This window comes from Miscanthus floridulus, chromosome 18 (assembly GCF_019320115.1).
Source record: "Miscanthus floridulus cultivar M001 chromosome 18, ASM1932011v1, whole genome shotgun sequence".
Lineage (NCBI taxonomy): Eukaryota > Viridiplantae > Streptophyta > Magnoliopsida > Poales > Poaceae > Miscanthus > Miscanthus floridulus.
The window spans coordinates 22,928,833-22,950,267 of NC_089597.1; the positions used below are offsets into that span (position 1 = coordinate 22,928,833).

General features: G+C 47.0%; 2 protein-coding genes across 7 annotated transcripts; one reads left to right on the forward strand and one right to left on the reverse strand.

Moving 5' to 3' along the window:
- Nucleotides 1-2,160: 2,160 nt before the first annotated feature.
- Nucleotides 2,161-15,038, forward strand: LOC136519597 (ABC transporter C family member 10-like). 6 transcript variants are annotated; one of them, XM_066512980.1, is made up of 14 exons: nucleotides 5,615-5,947; nucleotides 6,426-6,495; nucleotides 6,586-6,695; nucleotides 6,816-8,854; nucleotides 9,213-9,533; nucleotides 9,607-9,693; nucleotides 9,977-10,573; nucleotides 10,817-10,981; nucleotides 11,098-11,392; nucleotides 12,003-12,217; nucleotides 12,317-12,622; nucleotides 13,113-13,176; nucleotides 13,576-13,815; nucleotides 14,439-15,038. In XM_066512980.1, exons 3-14 carry the CDS (start codon nucleotides 6,677-6,679, stop codon nucleotides 14,546-14,548), a joined length of 4,458 nt encoding a protein of 1,485 aa, XP_066369077.1. In that variant the 5' UTR covers nucleotides 5,615-5,947; nucleotides 6,426-6,495; nucleotides 6,586-6,676; the 3' UTR covers nucleotides 14,549-15,038. The 6 variants fall into 6 exon arrangements, with proteins under 6 accessions (XP_066369078.1, XP_066369077.1, XP_066369076.1 ...); XM_066512981.1 differs by lacking the exons at nucleotides 5,615-5,947; nucleotides 6,426-6,495 and adding an exon at nucleotides 2,161-2,459; XM_066512979.1 differs by lacking the exon at nucleotides 6,426-6,495 and having other exon boundaries at nucleotides 5,615-6,199.
- Nucleotides 15,039-15,846: 808 nt separating this feature from the next.
- Nucleotides 15,847-17,365, reverse strand: LOC136519611 (uncharacterized). Its single transcript, XM_066512999.1, has 2 exons — nucleotides 16,109-17,365; nucleotides 15,847-16,031 (listed from the first exon to the last, which is right to left on the reverse strand). Exon 1 carries the CDS (start codon nucleotides 17,137-17,139, stop codon nucleotides 16,171-16,173), a length of 969 nt encoding a protein of 322 aa, XP_066369096.1. The 5' UTR covers nucleotides 17,140-17,365; the 3' UTR covers nucleotides 15,847-16,031; nucleotides 16,109-16,170.
- Nucleotides 17,366-21,435: the final 4,070 nt, after the last annotated feature.

A 21,435-nucleotide genomic window follows, 5' to 3' on the forward strand; every position in this document is an offset into this window, starting at 1 on the left:
GGCGTCGGACCAAGAAGTGGGCATCCAACCCTACTTGCGTCGGACCATCCGATGGGGGAGCAAACCCTAGCTCAGCGTCCAGGGGCATCGGACCATGCATTAAACTATGTATCTTTTCTGAACAATGTGGCATATGTCTTTGATACGTACAGTCCATAAAAAATATTTGTAAAATATGTTCCCATTTTTGAATAATGTGGCATATATGTCTCTAGGATCTGCACTCCATAAAAATTATTTGTAAAATATGTTTATTTTCTGAACAATGTGGCATATGTCTCTGATTCCTGCAATTCTTTGGAAATATGTTTCATTTGGCATAAGTATTTGGCTTACATTCTTTCATATGAACAACTGATTAACTTATTTTCTTTGACAAGTTTTTCAGAGTACCATGTCCACATGTGTAACTTGCCCACCTCAATCATGACCGTAGTGCAATTCTTAATGGTATTTATGTGCTTCTACAGGATGACAGTGTGGTGAACAATATTCTTCTTAGCTCTACATTGTGTTGTGCATTATCTATGTTTTCTTTTCTTTTCTTGGTTTAGCATGCCTGAAAATCGCGCATGTGTCATATTTGGTACATATCTCCTGGTGTATATCTGACCATCGATTATGATAAGAGGATATGAAAATCGTGTGTTTATTGTTGATGTAACACTCTGTTCCCAGTACTCTTGTCTTATCGGGTGTTTGTGCCTGGCCACTAACAACCGAGTGTCAGAAGCTCCAAAGACACTCGATTGCTATGTAGACACTTCCTATCCTTTGGACGTAGCCATATGCATTAGTCCAAAAGAGAGCAGCCACCCCCGTGGCCCCAGTAAAAGCGAAATGACACCTAACCAACAAGCCATGAATACTTGTGAGCTTCTGCTTGTACACGCCTTCCTGTTAACAACTCGACCGTCCCTTGTTCTTGTTGGGACTCGGTGCGTGGATGGATCGGCCGCGTGCAACTCGCGCGTGGCCGCGTCCCTTTCGCGAGGTGTATCGACGCGACGACGACGACGACGAACGACGTACGGATCGCGAAGGCAGCCGCTCGCCACCAGCAGGAAGAGGACGCCGTTTCCCGCATGCTGCGCCAGAGGATCGATCTCGATCGTCGCATGCGCGGTGGGGCCAGATTCTTGGAGGGGGGGCAGCTCGGACCTCGTGGTACGTCTGCGACGGCGACAGTGCTAGGCTGATTCATTCTCATCCATTAACGACGGATGCCCCCAGCACTACTGATGGTGAAAGCGACTGCAATCATTCAGTTCATTCAGTGTGTGTGTGTGTGTATACACGTACATCAGGGCGTAGGCTCTCGATTATAGTATGCGTCTCATCATCGTCTGTTTGCAGTTCAGTTCTTCCACGTCTCCCGTGTTTGAATTCAGGACTAAAGTTCGTCACATCGGGTATTTGATACTAATTAGAAAGACTAAACATGAGTCTAATTAGGTTTAATAGATTCGTCTCGTAAATTAGGTTTAATATGTATAATTAGTTTTGTACTTAGTTTACGTTTAATACTTCAAATTAGTGTAAAACATTCGATGTGACAGGGACTAAATTTTAGTAGGAACCAAACACCAAAGCAAAGCAAGACTTCATGGCCGGTTAACGACTTGGGTCACTTGGACTTGCTGCGTCGATGATGATCCGTTAGAGTGGAGGGTCGGAACAGTGGAGAGATTCCACGCTGACGCCCCGTGGAGCTGGCCAGCTCCTGCCCGCCAGCTTCAGAGAATCTATGCCTATCTCAGGGCTAAAGTGACTTTTTTTTGTCAGTTCATGTAAAGCCACTTTGTGTAGCAATCAGGGAGAAAGCATCTGTCTATTCGGCGTCCCAGCACCAAACGGCGCGTCCAAAGTACTGTGGCGTGCACGATTCTTCAGTCGGGCGCATTGGCTTTCCATGCCCAAATCGCGCCCGGCACGCCACGAACGTGTTCAATACACAACCGTCGTGTCGAGCGGCGGCGCACGCACGCGTTGCAGCAGCTAACCCCCAACTACCCGGGGCTTTGGACCGGGTGCTGTAGGGCATTGACCGCCGCGAGCACGCGAGGGCCGCTCAGGGCTCGTGCGCACCGCCTCAGCTACCAGAAAGGCCAAACACCAGACGGCCAGCGGCGCGTTTCGTGGACGCCGATTTATCGACTCGCCGATGCGCCGCTAAACTGGCGTTCGTGGCCAATGAGCTCGCAACCACCAGGACCGGAGCCGATTTATCGACTCGCCGATCCTCCGCCTGCTCAGCCCACGCTTCTTCCCCTTCCTTCCGACCTCCACCTCGCGGCGGTTCCGGTGTCTCTCGTCTCGCCGCCACGCCGCAGCCACCTGTCTCCTCCGCCGCTCTGCATCGGCGGCGGGCGGATCGCCCCTCTTCTCTGTTGCATTCCGATCCAACTTTGCGTGCTCGTCGATCGATCCACATCCATTGGGATCGATATCACGGACAGGTGAGAGTCCTTTCTCGATCACGCATGCATTGATGCATGCCCGTTTTTTGTTGGCAAATGCTTTCACTAGTAGTGCTGTGGATATTTGCGTTGAGCCCTCCATCGAGATGCTTATCCATATATAGTACAGGAGATTTATTTCATTTCTACAATTGTGTTTTCTTTTCAAATGTCATGTTCAATTGGCTGATAAATCATGGCTAAAAGTACTTTTGACTGATTTATTGTGAAAGAAAAATATTGTTCGTTAGTTGTTTATAAGCCAAGCGAACATGCTGTAAAAACTTTAGGGTGGTTCATCCACCAGTGTCGCACTTCGTAACGGCAACACGCCCACAACCAAACCCTCCAACTAGAAGCGGGCCAAGACAGAATCTCACTTAGTGCTATGTAATCATGAGGAGATTAGACAACAAATTCATGTATGTAATAGGTTATTATCTTTTTTCAATTATTTTTAATTTATATAATTAACAAAGCAAAGTTTTTTTTGAGGGGTAACAAAGCAAAGTTTATGACTTATATGTTAACATTAAATCAGTGTCTCATAGTATATTAGGTAATGTTTAGAATATCGTACGGAAACCAACGCCGAAGCCAAAAGACTAAAATACCCCCTCAAAAAGTAGAGATAGAGAAGTATTGGGAAAAAATAAAGGAAAAATTGGTTTCATAGCATCGAAAGATCACGACATTCGGAAAATACCATCGAAAGACATCCGTTATGTAAAATACCACCGAAAGAATGGACTGTTACCTTGAAATAGCATTCCATCACGGTGGCCGCTTTTGCAGTGAATTCCTCCGTTGAGGCACATTTGTTCCCCCATTTCAGAGAAACAAAGCACACACGCCGGCGTACGGGCATAGCCCGATTCACCCTGGAGAGGGCACAGCGGACGTGACTGACCAACCGGCGGCCTTCGCGGTGGCCGGCCGCACCTATCGATGTCAGTGGCGTGGCCTGATATGGCTCATAGGAGCATGGCCCCGTGCCCGCACGGCATGCAACACGGGAGACGGCGGCGGCATGCAACAATGGCGAACCCGGCGAATACAAGGTCGGCGAGGGTACACGTCAGGTGCGTGGGGGGTGCTAGAGGGGTTGTTCCGGGCATGGCTTGTGTGGGGTTGAGTAAGAGCGATGGGGCGGCTCACCATGCGAAAAAACAAGCGTCTACGGCCGACGTCGAGCAGGACGGAGGTGACCCGCGAAGCAGGGCTGCCGGCGGAGTTTCGGCCGGAGGAGGTGCACGCGGTGGTGGTGGACACGGCAGTGTAGCTGGCTTGGTGGAGGCGCCTCTGATTGGAGCTGTCCGCGGGAGTTCCCCGCGCGGCGGCCATGGCGAGCAGTAGGAACAACACACCTTGCGGCGGCAGGATTCAGCGTCCCAGAGTGGATTTGCCCAGTTCAGGTGAGCCGCGGTCAGAAGAAGTCCGGACGGACGTGGTGGTACGCTCGGCCGAGGCGCTGGTGGTCTGCGTCCATGGGAACAGCGACGGCGGACCGAGAGCCGGCCATGGCGGCGGATAACAGCAGTTTTGGCGACATGGCGTGGCTCCGGCCCGGAGTTGTTTGCTATCATGCGCAGGGGGCGAGAACATGCCGGCAGAGATGGTGGGGCACACGGCTCAGCAGTGGGATGGTGGTGCCAACGGTGGGGGAACGGTGGTGGTGAGAGCTGAGAGCAGATCAGCGGGTCCGAGCTTGGCGTCCAGGCACAGGCACATGCGAGCGGACCAAGCACATGCAGCCGTCGTCCTAGGTCCCAGCCATCACGAGTACTCCTATACGCATGCACGCAAACTCGATTGCTATTGCATGCGCCGTGAGCTCATTGATAGATGATCCATGCACGTACGCATAGTCGCACACAGGGTATTGGTCTCCTAGCAATGTCTATGGAGGTGAGGGCGTGAGGCAGCTGCGGCCGCCGCCGTGCGGACTCGGCGCAGCTAGGCCATGCGAGGTAGCCACGCAGCGTAGGGCATGTGTCGCTGCCTATCAGCGTATCCATGCCCAACCAGACAGCTGGGTTGAGGAAGAAAGGTGTCTCAATGAAGGAATTCACGGCAACTGCAGCCACCGTGACAAAAAGCTATTTGAAGGTAACAGTTCGTTCTTTCGGTGGTATTTTACGTGACGGGCGTCTTTTGATAGTATTTTTCGAATGTCGTGATCTTTGAATGCTATGAAACCATTTTTTTCAAAAATAAAGTTATACCACAAAAGGAAAAATATGAATCGGAAAGTAATAATAAGAGTACTTTTAAATGCTAATTATCTATTTTTGGTTCGGGACCTCCCTCCCTTGTACCGTATCATATACGACCTTTAAGGAGGTGTTTGGGACTGTTTCGCTCCTGTTTTTACAGCTCTGCTCTAGCTCTGCATTGTCAAACACTCTCAGCTCTAAGAATTCTGCTCCAAGAAAAAGATGGAGTTTGAGGTCAACTCCACATTTTTTGTGAAACACCTCAAGAGGTACTCTAGGATTTATACTTTTATACCTCCTCATAGAGTTGGAAAGAAATTACTCACACTTGGCACTCGTTAACGCAAAAACCGATTTGCTTTCTCCGTGTGAGCCTACCTCACGTGCGCACACGTGATTAATTCTAATGGCCATAGTTTTTTTTATTTCTCTAGCATGCATGTTCACGTACGATTACGTGATAATTCTAATGACCATATTTTTTTTATTTCTCTAGCATGCACGTCAGGTTAATGCATTCGTAGCCTAGCTTAGAGTATAGTACTTACATGGATGTATACGCAGCATATATATATATATATATATATATATATATATATATATATATATATATATATATATATATATATATTCCAATTATGGCATATGTTTAATTTTCTATCATTTATTTTCTATTTTTCTCGGAAAATATCAAGTGCAATTTTAATTATGGGCATAATAGACCATTTGCATGTAAAGAACCCATTTTTAAAGTTGGAGCTAAGCTGTGTGTTAAACAGTGCTCCACAAACTCTATGGAGCCACTTCACGGTGGAGTTGACGGAGCGGAGCTGCAAAAGAGCGGAGCAGAAACATGCTCTGAAAGACTGCAGTGTATGCATGTAGCTCTGTCCCTCCCCTAGCAGTTCCACGTAATTGCGGTTGTCCACGAGCTGTGCCCCGCCTGCATCGCTAGCAGCCTAGCACGTCGGCGTCGGCCACACGAACACCTGGCCCCAGTGCGGCGACGTGAGCAATGACGGAGGCGTCCCCGCATCCATGCCCCTTCGATAGTTCTCCCTTCTCCGGAAGAGGCGTCTGCAGACCAACCACAGCCAGCAGACTGTAAAAGCTCCAGTGGGAGTCTGGGAGGAGAGAGCCTCTCATCACCGACTGGTGGCGGTGCATTATTGCGCACGAGGACGACGAACACGCAGTGCCGACTGATGGGATAAACGCCGCTGGGACGAAGGTTCAGTGATCGGTCTCTGCTGCTTCTCCCGCTGCGCCCAGGTTTTATTTGCATCTTCCCCTCGCCGCCTCGCTGGTGTGTGTGTGGCCTCTCCAGGGGACCTAGCCACCTAGGGGATCGTTGTGTTTGTGTCCCCCCAGTTTGGGGGTTTTGGTTGGGTTTTCGTCGGTGCCAGATGCTAGTTCATGCCATGATCTTCTCCACTTTTTTTTTTTATTTGGATTATTTGGGAGCCGTCGAGGCCTCGAGGGAGACGAGGTGATTTCAGCCGTTTGATTTTTCTTCTTGTCCTGGTATGGATTTTTTTTTTCTTCCACTCTGGCTTCTCATCTTATACTTTACTGCTCAGGCAGTTTGGTTTCATGATGATCTCACAGATGGATGCATGATATATTTTTTTATTTGGAAAAGATGGATGCGTTGTTTTTTCATTTTGTTTTTTCTTTTCATGTTAATAGATCATAGATCATGAAGAATATTGCAGTTATTATTCATTTATTTATTCCCTTGTATTCACAGTTGATCACGAAGAGCCTTGCCAACACCGTACAACCAACGTCCTTAACACAACAATATTTGCCTTGTATCAGTTGTGTTCCTCAGATTAAGTTTCTTCATGCACATATGAGTTTTTTTAGTCTGTTCTTTGCTATGACTACATCCTTGTTCATGGTTACAGAGGGGCTTGAAGGGGATCTGACCCAGGCATCATCAGCACAGTAAAGATTGGACATGACCCACGCATCATCAGTGCAGTAAAGATTGGACACATGGCTTCTTTCCTCAAAAGTTAGTCCTCTTTTCACCTTTCTCATGGCGTCACCGATAAGAACCCCTAGAACACGGGAATGCCAGGTCGATTCTTTAACCTTAGTTTTCTAAGGGATTGGTTTAACATGTATTCACCAGGTTCTTGGACGATGGACATTTGCGGGAGCCCATTTTGCTCCAAGCAAGCCGTAGCCTCATGTGGATGGAAGGACATATTCGACTCCTCCACTTGCACGAATCATATTCTGTCAATTGGCATTTCTGCTCTGATCATCATCGTTCTTGCGCTCCAGCTGCTCGTCAGGGTTACAAAGAGCAGAGCATCTGCACGACAGCAGCTTGTCGCACTCAGCTTGCCACTGCAGTTGGCTGGTGTAGTGTTCAATGGCTGCTTGGGTCTCATTTATCTTGGCCTTGCATTGTGGATGCTGGGGAGGAACTTCAGTCAGCATGCTTCTGTTCACCTTCCACATTGGTGGATGTCGACCTTGTCTCAGGGATTCTGTCTGATCCTTATCAGTTTCGCTTTCAGCATCAGAACACATTTCCTTGGACCAAAGTTTCTCCGCATTTGGTCAGTTCTGCTGACCATATATGCTGGATTCATCTGTTGTTCCTCGGTTGTTCACATGGTTGCAGATAAGGTACTAACCATGAAGGCTTGTCTAGATGTTCTATTCCTACCAGGTGCACTACTGCTACTTGTTTATGGCATTTGGCACATCAGGGAAGATGGTTATGGAGGAATTGAAAGTGCTTTATATAAGCCCTTGAACACTGAGGCTGTTGATGATGAAAAGGCTGATTCTCAGAGTCATGTGACCCCATTTGCTAAAGCTGGTTTTTTCAGCGTGATGTCATTTTGGTGGCTAAATCCGATGATGAAGATGGGTTATGAGAAGCCCCTTGAGGAGAAAGACATGCCGCTTTTAGGTCCCTTAGATCGAGCATATAGCCAGTACTTTATGTTTATGGAGAAGCTGAACAGGAAGAAGCAGTTGCAGGCACATGGCAATCCGTCAATCTTTTGGACTATCATTTCTTGTCAAAAAAGTGGAATCTTGGTCTCAGGTCTCTTTGCATTGCTCAAGGTTCTCACATTATCTTCAGGTCCGTTGCTTTTGAAAGCATTCATCAATGTTTCACTTGGGAAAGGGTCCTTTAAATATGAAGGTTATGTGTTAGCTGTAACAATGTTCATTTGTAAATGTGGTGAATCTTTGTCACAGAGGCAGTGGTATTTCCGCACTCGGAGGGTAGGACTCCAGGTGCGGTCATTCCTATCAGCTGCCATCTATAAGAAACAACAGAAGCTATCAAACTCAGCAAAATTGAAGCATTCTTCTGGAGAGATCATGAACTATGTCACTGTCGACGCATATCGGATTGGTGAATTCCCATACTGGTTCCATCAGACGTGGACAACAGGTGTCCAACTTTGCATTGCTCTAGTGATTTTGTATAATGCAGTTGGTCTTGCTACAATTGCATCACTGGGTGTCATAATTGTCACTGTAGCTTGCAATGCTCCACTGGCCAAACTGCAACACAAATTTCAGAGTAAACTTATGGGAGCACAAGATGTGAGACTGAAGGCGATGTCAGAGTCCTTAATTCATATGAAGGTCTTGAAACTTTATGCATGGGAGACTCATTTCAAGAAGGTCATTGAGGGGTTAAGGGAGATTGAAATCAAATGGTTGTCAGCATTCCAGCTTAGGAAAGCATACAACAGTTTCCTGTTTTGGACATCACCTATTTTGGTTTCGGCTGCAACCTTCCTGGCATGCTATCTTTTGAAAATTCCTCTTGATGCTACCAACGTCTTCACATTTGTGGCCACTCTGCGCCTTGTTCAAGATCCAATTAGGCAGATACCAGATGTGATTGGAGTTGTGATACAAGCTAAAGTAGCTTTCACCAGGATAACAAAGTTTCTTGATGCGCCTGAGATGAATGGACAGGTTAGGAAGAAATATTGTGTGGGGGATGAATATCCAATAGTGATGAACTCTTGCAGTTTCTCATGGGATGAGAACCCGTCAAAACCAACTCTAAAGAATATAAATTTGGTAGTCAAAGCTGGACAGAAGGTTGCAATATGTGGCGAGGTAGGATCAGGAAAGTCAACACTGTTGGCTGCAGTTCTTGGAGAGGTTCCGAAAACTGAAGGCACGGTATGCATTTAATAAACTTCACATTATGGAATACAAAATCATATAGGTGTAAATTTTATGATATATTTCTTTTCCTCCTAGATAATGATACCCGTATATAGTATTTTTAATTGGGAAATTTTTTGTAATTTTCATAAACTTAACACTCAATTGCAGGTACGTAATTGACATATAGTTAAGCGGTATAATATGGTTATGTGCACTTCAGAACCTTGGTTTCTAACTTCTTTCTCAAAATATAGCCTGTGACAACAGTATCTTATGATTGGCAAAGTTGTTATAGTTATTTTGCTTGATGATATTGCTAAATTGAGAAAATTAAGCATATTAATTGTTTTCTCTGAATTAAAATTTTCAGATCCAAGTTTGTGGGAAAATAGCATATGTTTCTCAGAATGCATGGATCCAAACAGGAACTGTGCAAGACAATATTCTCTTTGGGTCTTCGATGGACAGACAAAGATACCAAGAAACACTTGAGAGGTGTTCTTTAGTAAAGGACCTTGAAATGTTGCCATATGGAGACCGTACTCAAATCGGGGAGAGGGGTGTAAATCTTAGTGGTGGTCAGAAGCAGCGTGTTCAGCTTGCTCGTGCATTATACCAAAATGCAGACATCTATCTTCTTGATGACCCTTTCAGCGCTGTGGATGCCCACACAGCAACAAGTCTCTTTAATGTAAGTGTCAAACTACAGTTTTGGATTGCAATATTTATCATAGATTGTTTTAAAAACTTTATTTGTTTGACAGGAATATGTCATGGGAGCTCTATCAGACAAGACTGTTCTTTTGGTGACCCACCAAGTAGATTTTCTGCCTGTATTTGATTCTATTCTGGTATGCTTCCTTATGTTATCCAAATCTCTCTTTATGCTTTCACACCTAAGATGATGTTTCAACTTTCTTGCTGATGATCGAACACTATTCTGTTACAAATCATATTGTTATAGGAAATGAAAATGTCATTCATTAAGCATATGAAGTTGCTAATTTCAGAACCGAAGAAACACTTCAGGAAAAAAAAGCTATGCAAAGATATTAGTCCCTCCATGTTTATATGTATTTTAGTTATCGTATTTTTTGTTGTTGATGTCATCTCAAACAAGTGGTTTTTTGGCAGTTAATGTCAGATGGCGAAATTATTCGTTCGGCATCTTATCATGATCTATTGGCATATTGTCAAGAATTTCAGAACCTTGTAAATGCCCATAAAGACACTATTGGTGTTTCAGATCTAAACAGAGTGCCCACCCATAGAGCAAATGAAATATCGATCAAGGAGACAATTGATATTCGTGGAAGCAGATACAGAGAGTCTGTGAAGCCGTCACCAACAGATCAACTGATCAAGACAGAAGAAAGAGAAATGGGTGATACTGGTTTCAAGCCTTATATTCTCTACCTGCGTCAGAATAAAGGCTTCTTCTATGCCTCTCTGGGTATTATTTGCCATATAGTTTTTGTATGTGGCCAGATATCACAGAATTCATGGATGGCTGCTAATGTCGAGAATCCTGATGTTAGTACACTTAAGTTGACTTCTGTGTACATTGCAATTGGGATCTTCACAGTGTTCTTCTTGCTATTTAGATCATTAGCAGTTGTTGTTCTTGGGGTCAAGACATCAAGATCCTTATTTTCTCAGTTACTCAACTCATTATTCCGTGCACCAATGTCCTTTTATGATTCTACCCCTCTCGGAAGGGTACTTAGCCGGGTAAGGATTCATAAAACAAATTGCTAATCTCCCTGAGATATATTGGGTAGTGGGGGTGGTTGTCACTTGTCACCCAACCTATCAGGGTTCAACTTGCACCTGCTACATATTAATTGTACTATGGATGTATCTCCCAGCAATAAAAAACAATCTTTTTTAAACTAACTAGAAATAAAAATATGATAAACCAAAATTTTATTTTATACTTGGAGATTTTGATGAACATGCAAATCTTTTATGCAGGTTTCTTCAGATCTGAGTATTATTGACCTTGATATTCCATTTGCCTTCATGTTTAGTGCTAGTGCCGGCATAAATGCATATAGCAATCTAGGAGTATTGGCTGTTGTTACATGGCAAGTTCTGTTCGTTTCTGTGCCAATGATTGTTTTGGCAATCAGGTTGCAGGTAATTTTGTGCGGTTCTGTTGGTTTCGCTATTATATCATTTACCAATTAATGTCTTACGTTCATAATAACCATTGGCTGACTGAAATGTTAAATCTCATATGCTTGGTCATGTAGAGGTATTATTTAGCCTCATCTAAGGAATTGATGAGGATCAATGGCACTACCAAATCTGCTCTGGCTAATCACTTGGGCGAGTCGATTGCAGGGGCTATAACAATAAGGGCTTTTCAGGAAGAAGATCGTTTCTTTGAGAAAAATTTGGAACTTGTTGACAAGAATGCTGGTCCATATTTCTATAATTTTGCAGCGACTGAATGGCTGATTCAACGTTTGGAGACCATGAGTGCTGCAGTTCTTTCTTTTTCTGCCCTTGTCATGGCCCTTCTTCCTCAAGGAACTTTTAGCCCTGGTGAGCAATTACATAAGTTGCATTTTGCAAGTATCACCCATTCACCACATCTATATATAGACAATGGGCCGGAAGTTGACCTAGCTCAGTTGGTCGAGGGTGTGAATGTAAAATGGCACCTCGTTGAGGCGAATTCGGGTGTCTATTTTCTTAATAAAATGGCACCTAGTTCCACCTAGGTTGGTCTAGTTTTTATGTAGACAATGGCCAAAGCTTTTTAATAAAGCGAGCAAGTTCTGTGACAGTTCAATGCATCTTGCATTTGATCTGCAATAAATCGTTCAATTTACTGCAAGGAAAACTTTGCAATGTATTCATAGCTTCCTGAAGTCAAGCCATAAAATGTTAAGGTCTTTCTGTCTGTACTCGATAATGCTGAATCACAAGTAAATGACAGGCAGGATATTTGGTGAATAATGCATAGCATTTCTTTACCGCTCTTGATTTTGTACAAACATTGCTGACATGTGAGCCCAAGGATTGAAAAATGGAAACACTGAGATTAGTGTGTGACTTAAAACCAAAATTACACGCATTCGGTATTGTTCATGCTATGAACATTTCAGTTTGTCATCAGAAACACTAATTGCTCCAATTTATACATGTGCAGGCTTTGTGGGAATGGCATTATCTTATGGCCTATCCCTGAATATGTCCTTTGTTTTCTCTATCCAAAACCAGTGCCAGCTAGCAAGTCAAATCATCTCTGTGGAAAGGGTGAACCAGTACATGGATATACCAAGTGAAGCAGCAGAGATTATTGAAGAAAATCGACCAGCACCAGACTGGCTCCAAGTTGGCAGGGTAGACCTTAGAGATTTGAAGGTAATCAATGGTAAACATTTACATGTTTACATATTACAGTGAAACCTTTTTTGTGTTCTTGATTCTAGCAAATGAACATGAATGATTTTCATTCAACAGATTAGGTACAGGCAAGATGCTCCTCTTGTACTACATGGAATCACCTGCACTTTCAACGGTGGAGATAAGATCGGTATAGTTGGCCGAACAGGAAGTGGAAAGACAACTTTAATTGGTGCGTTGTTTCGTCTTGTTGAGCCAACTGGAGGGAAAATAATTATAGACTCTATAGACATCACCACAATAGGTTTACATGACCTGCGTTCACGTTTGGGTATCATTCCGCAAGATCCGACACTCTTTCAAGGAACTATAAGATATAATCTAGACCCTCTTGGGCAATTCTCGGATCAACAAATATGGGAGGTAAGATATCGTGTGATAAACATGGCTATTCATGTTGTTTCTAGCCCTGTTCATTGTTTAGATTTAGTTATGTACCTTTTGGAATCTAATGGTCATGTGACCTTCCTATATAGTTATTATATAAGGAAAAGAAACAGAGTTTCAGTGTTCATACTAGTTTACCATGGAAAAAGTGCTAATTTGCAAGAACTTCTTGTTAAGTTGAAATAATGAGGCCCCTTCCTCTGATTCGGAAGATTCAACGCAGTAAATGCAATATAGTGCCTGCCCAGTAACTTTAGAAGTTTTAGAACATATTTTGTTCGAGAAAAAAAATTAGAACATATTTTGAATGACCAGATGAGTAAACTGAATCATATAACAAGTTCTCTCTCCCCTTTGTTTTATGCCAACTGCGGGAGAATTATCTCCCTTTTTTTTGAAAACATAATTATCTCCCTTTTTGATGGCTTATATACCTATGATTCAGTTTCTTGCTACTCTGATGCAGGTTCTTGGCAAATGTCAGCTTCATGAAGCTGTCCGGGAGAAGGAACAGGGATTGGACTCACTTGGTAGGATTCCTTGCTACATCTATATATTGTTTCCCATAATGCTTAACAAATTAAGGCATTTTGGATGGATCATTGTCAAACCAAAAAAAAAAAATATTGTGACACTGAATTTGCCAAAGTACATAAAGTTCAGACTAGGGGTGACAATACATGCCCGTTACATTGCACTGCCATAATGTACACTTGTTTTGTAAAAGAAGAACTGAAAGTCAAATGTCCATGTTCATGAGGTCGAAGTAAAATAAATAAGTTCTCTTTTTAAAGGGAAAATCGTATATTTGACTTCCATAAAAAAATATGGGATTTTCATTCGCATAGGCACACAAATATGAGTAATATTCTTTGGATACCATGGCATATGCGATTGTCTAGTTCTCTGACTCGGACTTCGTTGTATAGTTGTGGAAGATGGTTCAAACTGGAGCATGGGTCAAAGGCAGCTCTTCTGTTTGGGACGTGCACTTCTAAGAAGATGTCGTATCTTAGTTCTCGACGAGGCCACAGCATCTATAGACAATGCTACTGATGCTATCCTTCAGAAAACAATCAGGACAGAATTTAGAGATTCCACTGTTATCACTGTCGCACACCGTATACCCACTGTTATGGACTGTGATATGGTACTTGCAATGAGTGACGGTATGTTTTCTTCTTGAACTTGCTAGAGATACAGCAGTACTCATTACTTACAGATTAATGAATCAACACAACTAGCAGCCTGTTCGCTTGGTCGTAAACGATCGTGGATTATAAGCCAGAACAGTATTTTTCTCTCACACCAAACCAGCCAGCAGTAATAATCCACGATCGTTTCAGCCGAAACGAACAGGCTGTAGATCTGGAATCTGGGGATATATTATACTTATGGCCCTGTTCGCTTCTCTTATAATCCGTCTTTTTTAGCTTTTTTCAGCCGAAACAGTGTTTTTCTCTCGCAACAAATCAGCCGGAATAGTGTTTTGGCTTTTCATCAAAGCAAACGGGGCCATAATGTTTTTTTTGAAAGACCTAAAACGATATATTGTTGATACGAGAGAACACTTTTTCTTATACATATACTTTTTTTACTACTACCTTTTCGCGGTGATTTATGCATGCCAACTTGTGCCAGACCTCAACAATAAGCAGAACTGAACTATCTTGGCATTTCATCGTACTATTTTCTGTTTTAGTTTTGTTAGATTGTGAAAGTCTGTCTCCAGATAGAATTGCAGCATTTACATGCAAAGTTCATGCTAATCTGATGTCCAACTTACTTCCAGGGAAAGTAGTGGAGTATGACAAACCTACGAAGCTCATCGAAACCGAAGGATCTCTTTTCCGTGAGCTCGTCAAAGAGTACTGGTCATACACATCGAATGGAAATATTTAGGAGAAATTGTGACAGTGTACACGTTCACTTGTTGCAGCCTTGTAAAAAGATACAAAGACCCTGTGTTCACACATGCGAAGAACTCTGCTGAAGTATATATGAAGAAAAGGTATTAGGCATTGTCGTGAAGTGCTTTTGTTAAGTAGTATTAGTAGTTCTCAGGTGACATTTTGAAGAACTTTCGGACAGCTTCTGTTTTTCTGGTCAAATTGCTGCCCTTGAATCCGAACAGAGGGAAACCTGTCCCAGAAAAAGAACAAAAGGGAAACCTTCAGCATTTATTTGCTGCAATAGTGAGCTAATAAAAGGCAAAATGGGTGGTAGGCACATCAAGTCTGCAGCCGTGATACTGCATTGTTCACAAAAATGCTTAGGCGGCAGGCTATTCCAATGCTTCAAACTTTATGGTGTATACTTTACATTCCTGATATAAGCCGAAGTGTGTATATGATTTTGGGGAAATAATAACTTTTCAGCTACTTCTTGCTCATGTTTAGTGTATATTCATCAGTCATTGGAGCAAGCCAACCAATTTGGTGGTAATTCTGTTTTCACAGCGTGTGCCATGCCTTGGCTCAGTTGGCGGATCCAGAAACGCGAAGGCTAGAAATCTCACTAGCCATACCATGCTACTGCAATAATAAGGCATTGGCATTCATCGAAATATTCGAAATTGAGCAAACAGATCCTAGATCTTACCTTTGCTGTGCAAGCTCAAGCAGGGGGCGTCGGTGGTGCTGCACTAGTGCACTGCCACAGTGCCGATGCAGTCACGCGGCGGCGCGAGGCTTCCTGCCTGCCTGGAGCCGGCCGGCTTCAGTCACGGCGTCAGGCCATCAGCCCCTCACACGTCTGCTGCCCGCCATGGAGAGGAAGAGGAGAAAGTGGAAGCCAGTCGCGACTCGCGCGGACAGGAGCGGCGGCGCGGCGCGACTGTGGAGGCCGGACTGAGGCGGACTGGCGGCGTAGCAGAGAGGAGCGCCGGCTCAGTCGCGTCTCGCAGTCGGGTTCGAGCGTAGCGGCGGCCTGGAGGAGTCCAAAGTTGGAGAGGCCTGCGACTGCGAGATGCAGCTGGTTTGCTGAATGAAAGCTGTGTGTGTGTGTGTGTGGGGGGGGGGGGGGGGGGGGGGGGGGGGGCTGGGCTGGGCTAGCTCTGAAAAGCTGCTCCCATAAAAACTTGGGCCACGCCCGTGCTGCAGCCCCCCCAGCCCGGGCCGTGAATCCGGCTTGGCTTATGTAGTTCACAAATTTACTAATTGGCACAAATCCTTTCGTTTTCAGTTCTGGAGAAAATATTATACTAGCTCGATGTACTATGAAGTTGCCTTTTTTACTGCAAGTCTGTTGTACAATAGCACTCCTACATAAATATTTAGTTCATCGCAAAAATATAAGAATATAAATATCTATCTCCATTACATTTGTAATCCGGACAATGTACATCGAGCTGTGCAAGTCTCTTTGCGCCGCAGAAGGTTTCCCACTGAAAATTGCAAGAAAGTTCGGTGATTTGCCACCCCATGTGTGGCAAAACAGAGAGGGAAACGTTGGAATCCTCACACGCAAGCATCCGGCTGCCACTGGTGCAACGTCCTCGGAGTCGGAGAGGAGCACGCCTACCGCTACCACGCCGGGCTGCGCTCCTCCAACTCAGGCCGTGTCCTTACCACCTTCGCCGATGGCATCCTGCTCCCGCGCACCGTCATCCTCCCGAGCTCCTCCCCGGCCATCGCCCGCCGCTCCATCTCCTCCCTTCGCCGCCTCCTGCTCCAGCTGACCGCGCCGGCCACAGAGAGCGCCAAGGCGCTGGCTCCCAGCACCCCACCGGCGCCGACACCCACGGTCCACTCCCACCACCTGGCCCTCACGGCTGAGGCTGGCGGCGGCGGCGGCGTCGCTGTCTCGGGCAGCCGCACCGCTATGCCGAAGTGGCCCGTGCCGGTGACAGCGCATGCGGAGCCCGACGCGGCGACGGCGTGCGTGGCCACGACCGCCCCGCTGGCCGCAAACGTCACGCACCGCGCGGTGGTGGCGTTGAACACGAACCCCTTCTCCGCCGACAGGTCGTCCTTGAACTCGACGCGCACCGGCGCGCCGAACGCGCGGAGCGAGACCCGGGCGTCGGGCCCCGCCGACGCGTCGTACGCGAGGAGGCCGGCCACGGGCGCGGCCAGCGCGTAGCGGCGAGGCGCGGCGAACGCGGCCGTCGTGGAGTTCCCCACGAAGCGCTCGAAGACGATGGTGAGGCGGCGCGCGAACGGGGCCGGCACGACGCGCGGCGGGATGGCGAAGCCCGTGGCGTTGACGCCGTCGGCCCAGAGCGCTTTGCTGCGCACGCGCAGCGCCCACGCCCGGACGCCGGCGCCCGCGCCGGCGCCGGAGAGGTTGGCTGGGAGGGGCAGGTCAACGAGCTGGCTCGTGCTGCTGGCGTCGCGGAGCAGCTCGGACGCGCGCGCGCGGACCGCAGCCTCGACCGCCGAGATGTTTCCGGTGCGGCTCTGCGCCGTGCAGGGGTGAAAGAAGCTGGCGGCGAGGACGACGGCGTGCACGAGCAGCGACGGCAGCAGCGGCAGTAGGGATGCCTTGGCCATTGACGCCTTGTGTTCGTCGGTGGGCTAGCTCTGCGCCGGCGTGTGACGGTAGCGGCGGCGGCAGGAAGCCGCCATCGCGACGGAGAGGAATGGAATGGAATGGAACGGTGGTGGTTGGAGAGGCCAAGCTGGGCACAGAGGCTAATTAGCAAAGGAAGGAAGTGAGTTTGCTTTATTTAGGAGGCCATGGCCAAGGGCGTCAATGGCCGGCCGGACGATTATATGCACCGAGCAGGAGAGCTGGTGCATGGACCTCGGCAGATACAGAGGCTAGCTTTTCCCTACGGGCTCCGGCAACGGCAACTGCCGAGAGCAAGTGGCCAAACCAACCGACGATTCCGGCAGCAGGCGAAAAAACTTCGCTGTCTTCAGCAAGCTTATCCGACGACAAGACAATCACACATTCCATTCTTTTTCCCATCGAGGAGAGGAGCAGTTGATGCTACTGCTCTACAACTAACACAACACTGTGTGTTTGCAGTGGCCTAGCCAGTGGTGTGGAATGGAAGGCTACTAGGCTAGTGCCGTGCGTGACTGCAGCTGAATGACTGGCAGGCGGCAGCTTTGTTGGAGCTCATAGGAGTATAGGACGGCAGGTGACCGGGACATGAGAAATTTTTTTATTTCTAACACTTTTTTAAACTATTTTTATTTTTTTTAAAAAATTAACACTTCTCGCCGCGTCTATTTTCAGGGCGGCGAAACAACGCATGGCGGCGCGGTAGGGGTGCGTACGTGGCCACGGCCCTGTTCGCTTTTCTTATAATCCGTACTTTTCGGCTTTTCAGCCGAAACGGTGTTTTTTCCTCACAACAAATCAGGTAGAACAATGTTTTAGCTTGTTTTTTCAGCGAAGCGAACAGGGCCAACGTCTCGGCCCGCTGGTCACTGACGTGGCAGGCCTTGTCGCGCCACCGATCTGGGCGCAGCTGTGACGCGCCACCTGTCAGGACGCGGCAGAGCGAAATAGAGGCCCGCAGCCCAGTCCCTTTCCTCCCTCTCTGTTTCACTCTGCGTCGCCCAGCCGCCGCACAGCAGCCGCCGTCGCGCCGCCCAGCCCGTGCCGCCGCGCCTCCCCCGCCGGCTCCCTCTCTCCCTTATCTCTCTCTCTCTCAGTCCCTCCTTGTCCCCACTGCGCCGCCGCCCCTCTCCATCGCTGGCGCGTCCGCCGCTTCCCTGTGGCGCGGCCTCCCTCTCTCCCCATCCTCTTCCTCCCCTGCCACCCCCTGTCCTTAACCCTCCTCTAACTTTGGGCACAGAAGAAGACCGCCGTCGGTCGACAGGAGAAGCCCGCCGCCGGTCGGCCATTGCCCCCGACGGCCAGCTCGTCGCCTTAGGTGGATTGGGGTGACCCTCTTGCCGCCGGCCGACCATTCCCGCTATGGTTTGTCGAGGTAATCCTCTTATGCATTTGTTGCTTCAATAGAATTATTGTTAGCTAGGGTTAGGATTCAAAATTAGTCAATGAAGTTAGTAAAGTTAGCTAGATAGGTATAGTTAGTGAAGTTAGTTAGTATAGTTGGTTAATACAGTTAGTTAGTATTGTTAGTATAGGTACTAATTGTTTGGACACCAGAAAACCCGCCTACAGCGGCTTCTCGTGTGGGAAGTGTGCGGGCGTGCCAGTGTACAATAGTACACAAAAATAAAAGACAGGAACATAGTATCTTATTAATCATCACGAGTAACAAGTACAAATTCCTAAGAAAAGAATGCGCGCCATGGCCTGCTGATGGCTATCTAACTTGGGCGATGTGGTCTCCATGGTTCCTGGGGCCTCGGAAGGCTCCTAGTTAATTACCCCTGTGAGTTGAATCACAGAGTACCTCCGATTCTGCTGTTGTGGTCGTCGCCTTCAATCTTCGCTTCACTTCTCCATGCAGAGTGTTGGTGTAGATGTGGGTGGCGTCGGCGTAAGGGCCTCGTCGGTCCATGAGCCGGTACAACATGGCTGGAACATCAGCCATGCCCGCCCGTGTAGTCCGCCTTGTCAGTGTCGAACAGCACGTGGTGTCATCTTGATCGCACTTGCATGGTTGGTGTAGATCGGATCGGATCGGACTTCCTCGGCCGCGTCGTCGTGGTACGCCGTGGAACTTGTTCACTTGGAGTTGTTGAAGTAGTGGATGGAGAGCTGCATCGCGGCGCTGCGTTCTTGTGGAGGCCGGCGTGGCCTCCTGGCTTCAGCACATCTGGAGCATGTACGTGTAGATGCATCCATGCATGGCCCTATACACGCCCACATGCACGTAGCCTTGCCTTGCTTGCATCTTGGTGTTGCTTGTGTGTAGGTAAAGAACTTGCATCTTCAAATTCATGTCGTGGTAGCGTTCGGCCTTCACTCGGGCGTGTTCGACGCCAGCGGACCAAGCCGGCCGTTGGCGCTCCGTATTCCCATGGCGCGAAGTCTGGCGTCATCTCGATCATCAGACCGCCACGTCGCTCTCTTCTTGGCCCAAATCATGACATTGGACCGATGTGCTCATATCCATGCAAGATTGCAAAAGAAACAGTAACTAATAAATAGATTGACTAGATTAGTTTCTTACGCATGGAGAAGAACGTGTATGCCATCTCTTTCTACTGGTGGCTTTCGCCTTCTCGGCTTCAGAAACTCACGAAGGAAGACGACGTCTGGCCGCTAGCTAGCTGCTGGTCTGGGGCTGAACGTCGGAGTGGTGGATGGCGATGTGCTTCTAGCTCTTGTTGCCAAGAACAGCCTGACGGTATGGAGGTGAGGTCTGATTAGCCCTTTCATAGAGTCCTAGGGGCTCTTTATATAGGCAACAGCTAGGGTAATGCCGAGCCTGTTGGGCTGCACGCACGCGCCGCCTTTGTTGGTTGCCACCGAGCGAGATATTTGGAGATTTACTTGTCTTCCGTTCGATATTATCTTCGGCTCGTGTATATCCTGGCGAGAACCTGGACACTTCTATTCCGTATACCAAACAAACATCTTCTTTCTTGGCTGAACAGTGGGCCAGCACTTGATATGGATTAGCTTCTCACATGCAGTCACTGAGGCATGGGCCTAGCTGACTATAGAGCCTACTATACGTACGTATATTTGGTCCAGAGAGGCTTGCGGCTGATAAACGTGCATGTACGCTAGCTGGCGATCAGTACACGGATCTGCCGGCTGTATATCCCCCGAACGTTCTAGAATATTCTGGACCTCGCACCGAGTAGCGCCGCGTCGCATCGGCCCGGCTGGTGTACAATTATGCGGAAAATACATGGTATAGACCGGCATATATACGAGCTCTACGGCCGATTCCGGACGTATATATACAAGCGCACATACGTATCATGACTGCACCTGTTTAGCTCTCTCCCATTGCCTGTCGCGAGCATACCTACACTGCATGCATGGACCTGTAGCACGTAGAAGCTCACACGGTGGTTATTAGCTTCCTTGCCTGAATGCACGTGACACAAGCATATATATGTATATGTATGTATTTTCCCTTTTTTATATGCTCGGTGGTACACACAAATAAAAGTGTACATATGGATTTTACTTTGACAAAAATCCATCGAATAAATGCCCCCACCAAGTCGAGTTTGGACGGGCATGTAGCAAGTCCGGACTCGGCTTGGTGAAGAACTGGATGGAGATATGTCCGGGCGCAACAGATTTGCCGCCGTATCTACCAAGGACTCATGAATCTTAGAGTCCAGATCACGAAAGCATATCCCTAGGGCTACTATATATATCGACATGCTGCATCACCCCTTTCCATAATCCACGATCTTATTTTCTCGTCGCCCTCTGCCCGGCGCCGTCCAAGGAAATTAGCTTCCATCTCAGTACGAAGGCAAAGGCAAGCAAGCACCGGCTACCCACATCCCTGAAGGTGATACCTGCATTGTCTAGCTTGCTTTCTTTTCTTTGTTAGCTTCTTTCTCTGAGTTCACGACAAGTTGCTGGTCTTTTATACAGATGGGCCGCAATGACGACGACCGCGTAAAAGATTGGTCTAGCCATCAACGTCGCTCCCAGCGAGCAAGAGGTGATGAGCATGATAAGAATCCACCCCGCAAAGAGGAGCCCAAGACTCGTCGCGAGCGTGTAACACCTCGTGTGTTTAAATATTAAAATCTGACATGTCATCATATGCATTGCAAAGCATTTGGCATTTGGTGAAAACTTTGAGATGCATACACTAATACAAGTTTATATTTATGTGGTATGTGTTGCATTGTATTGTTTGACTCAAGTTCAAAGTTTGTTTGGATTTTGAATTTTTCGAGAAAACCCTGATTTTCAGCATTTAAATCCTACCATGAAAATCC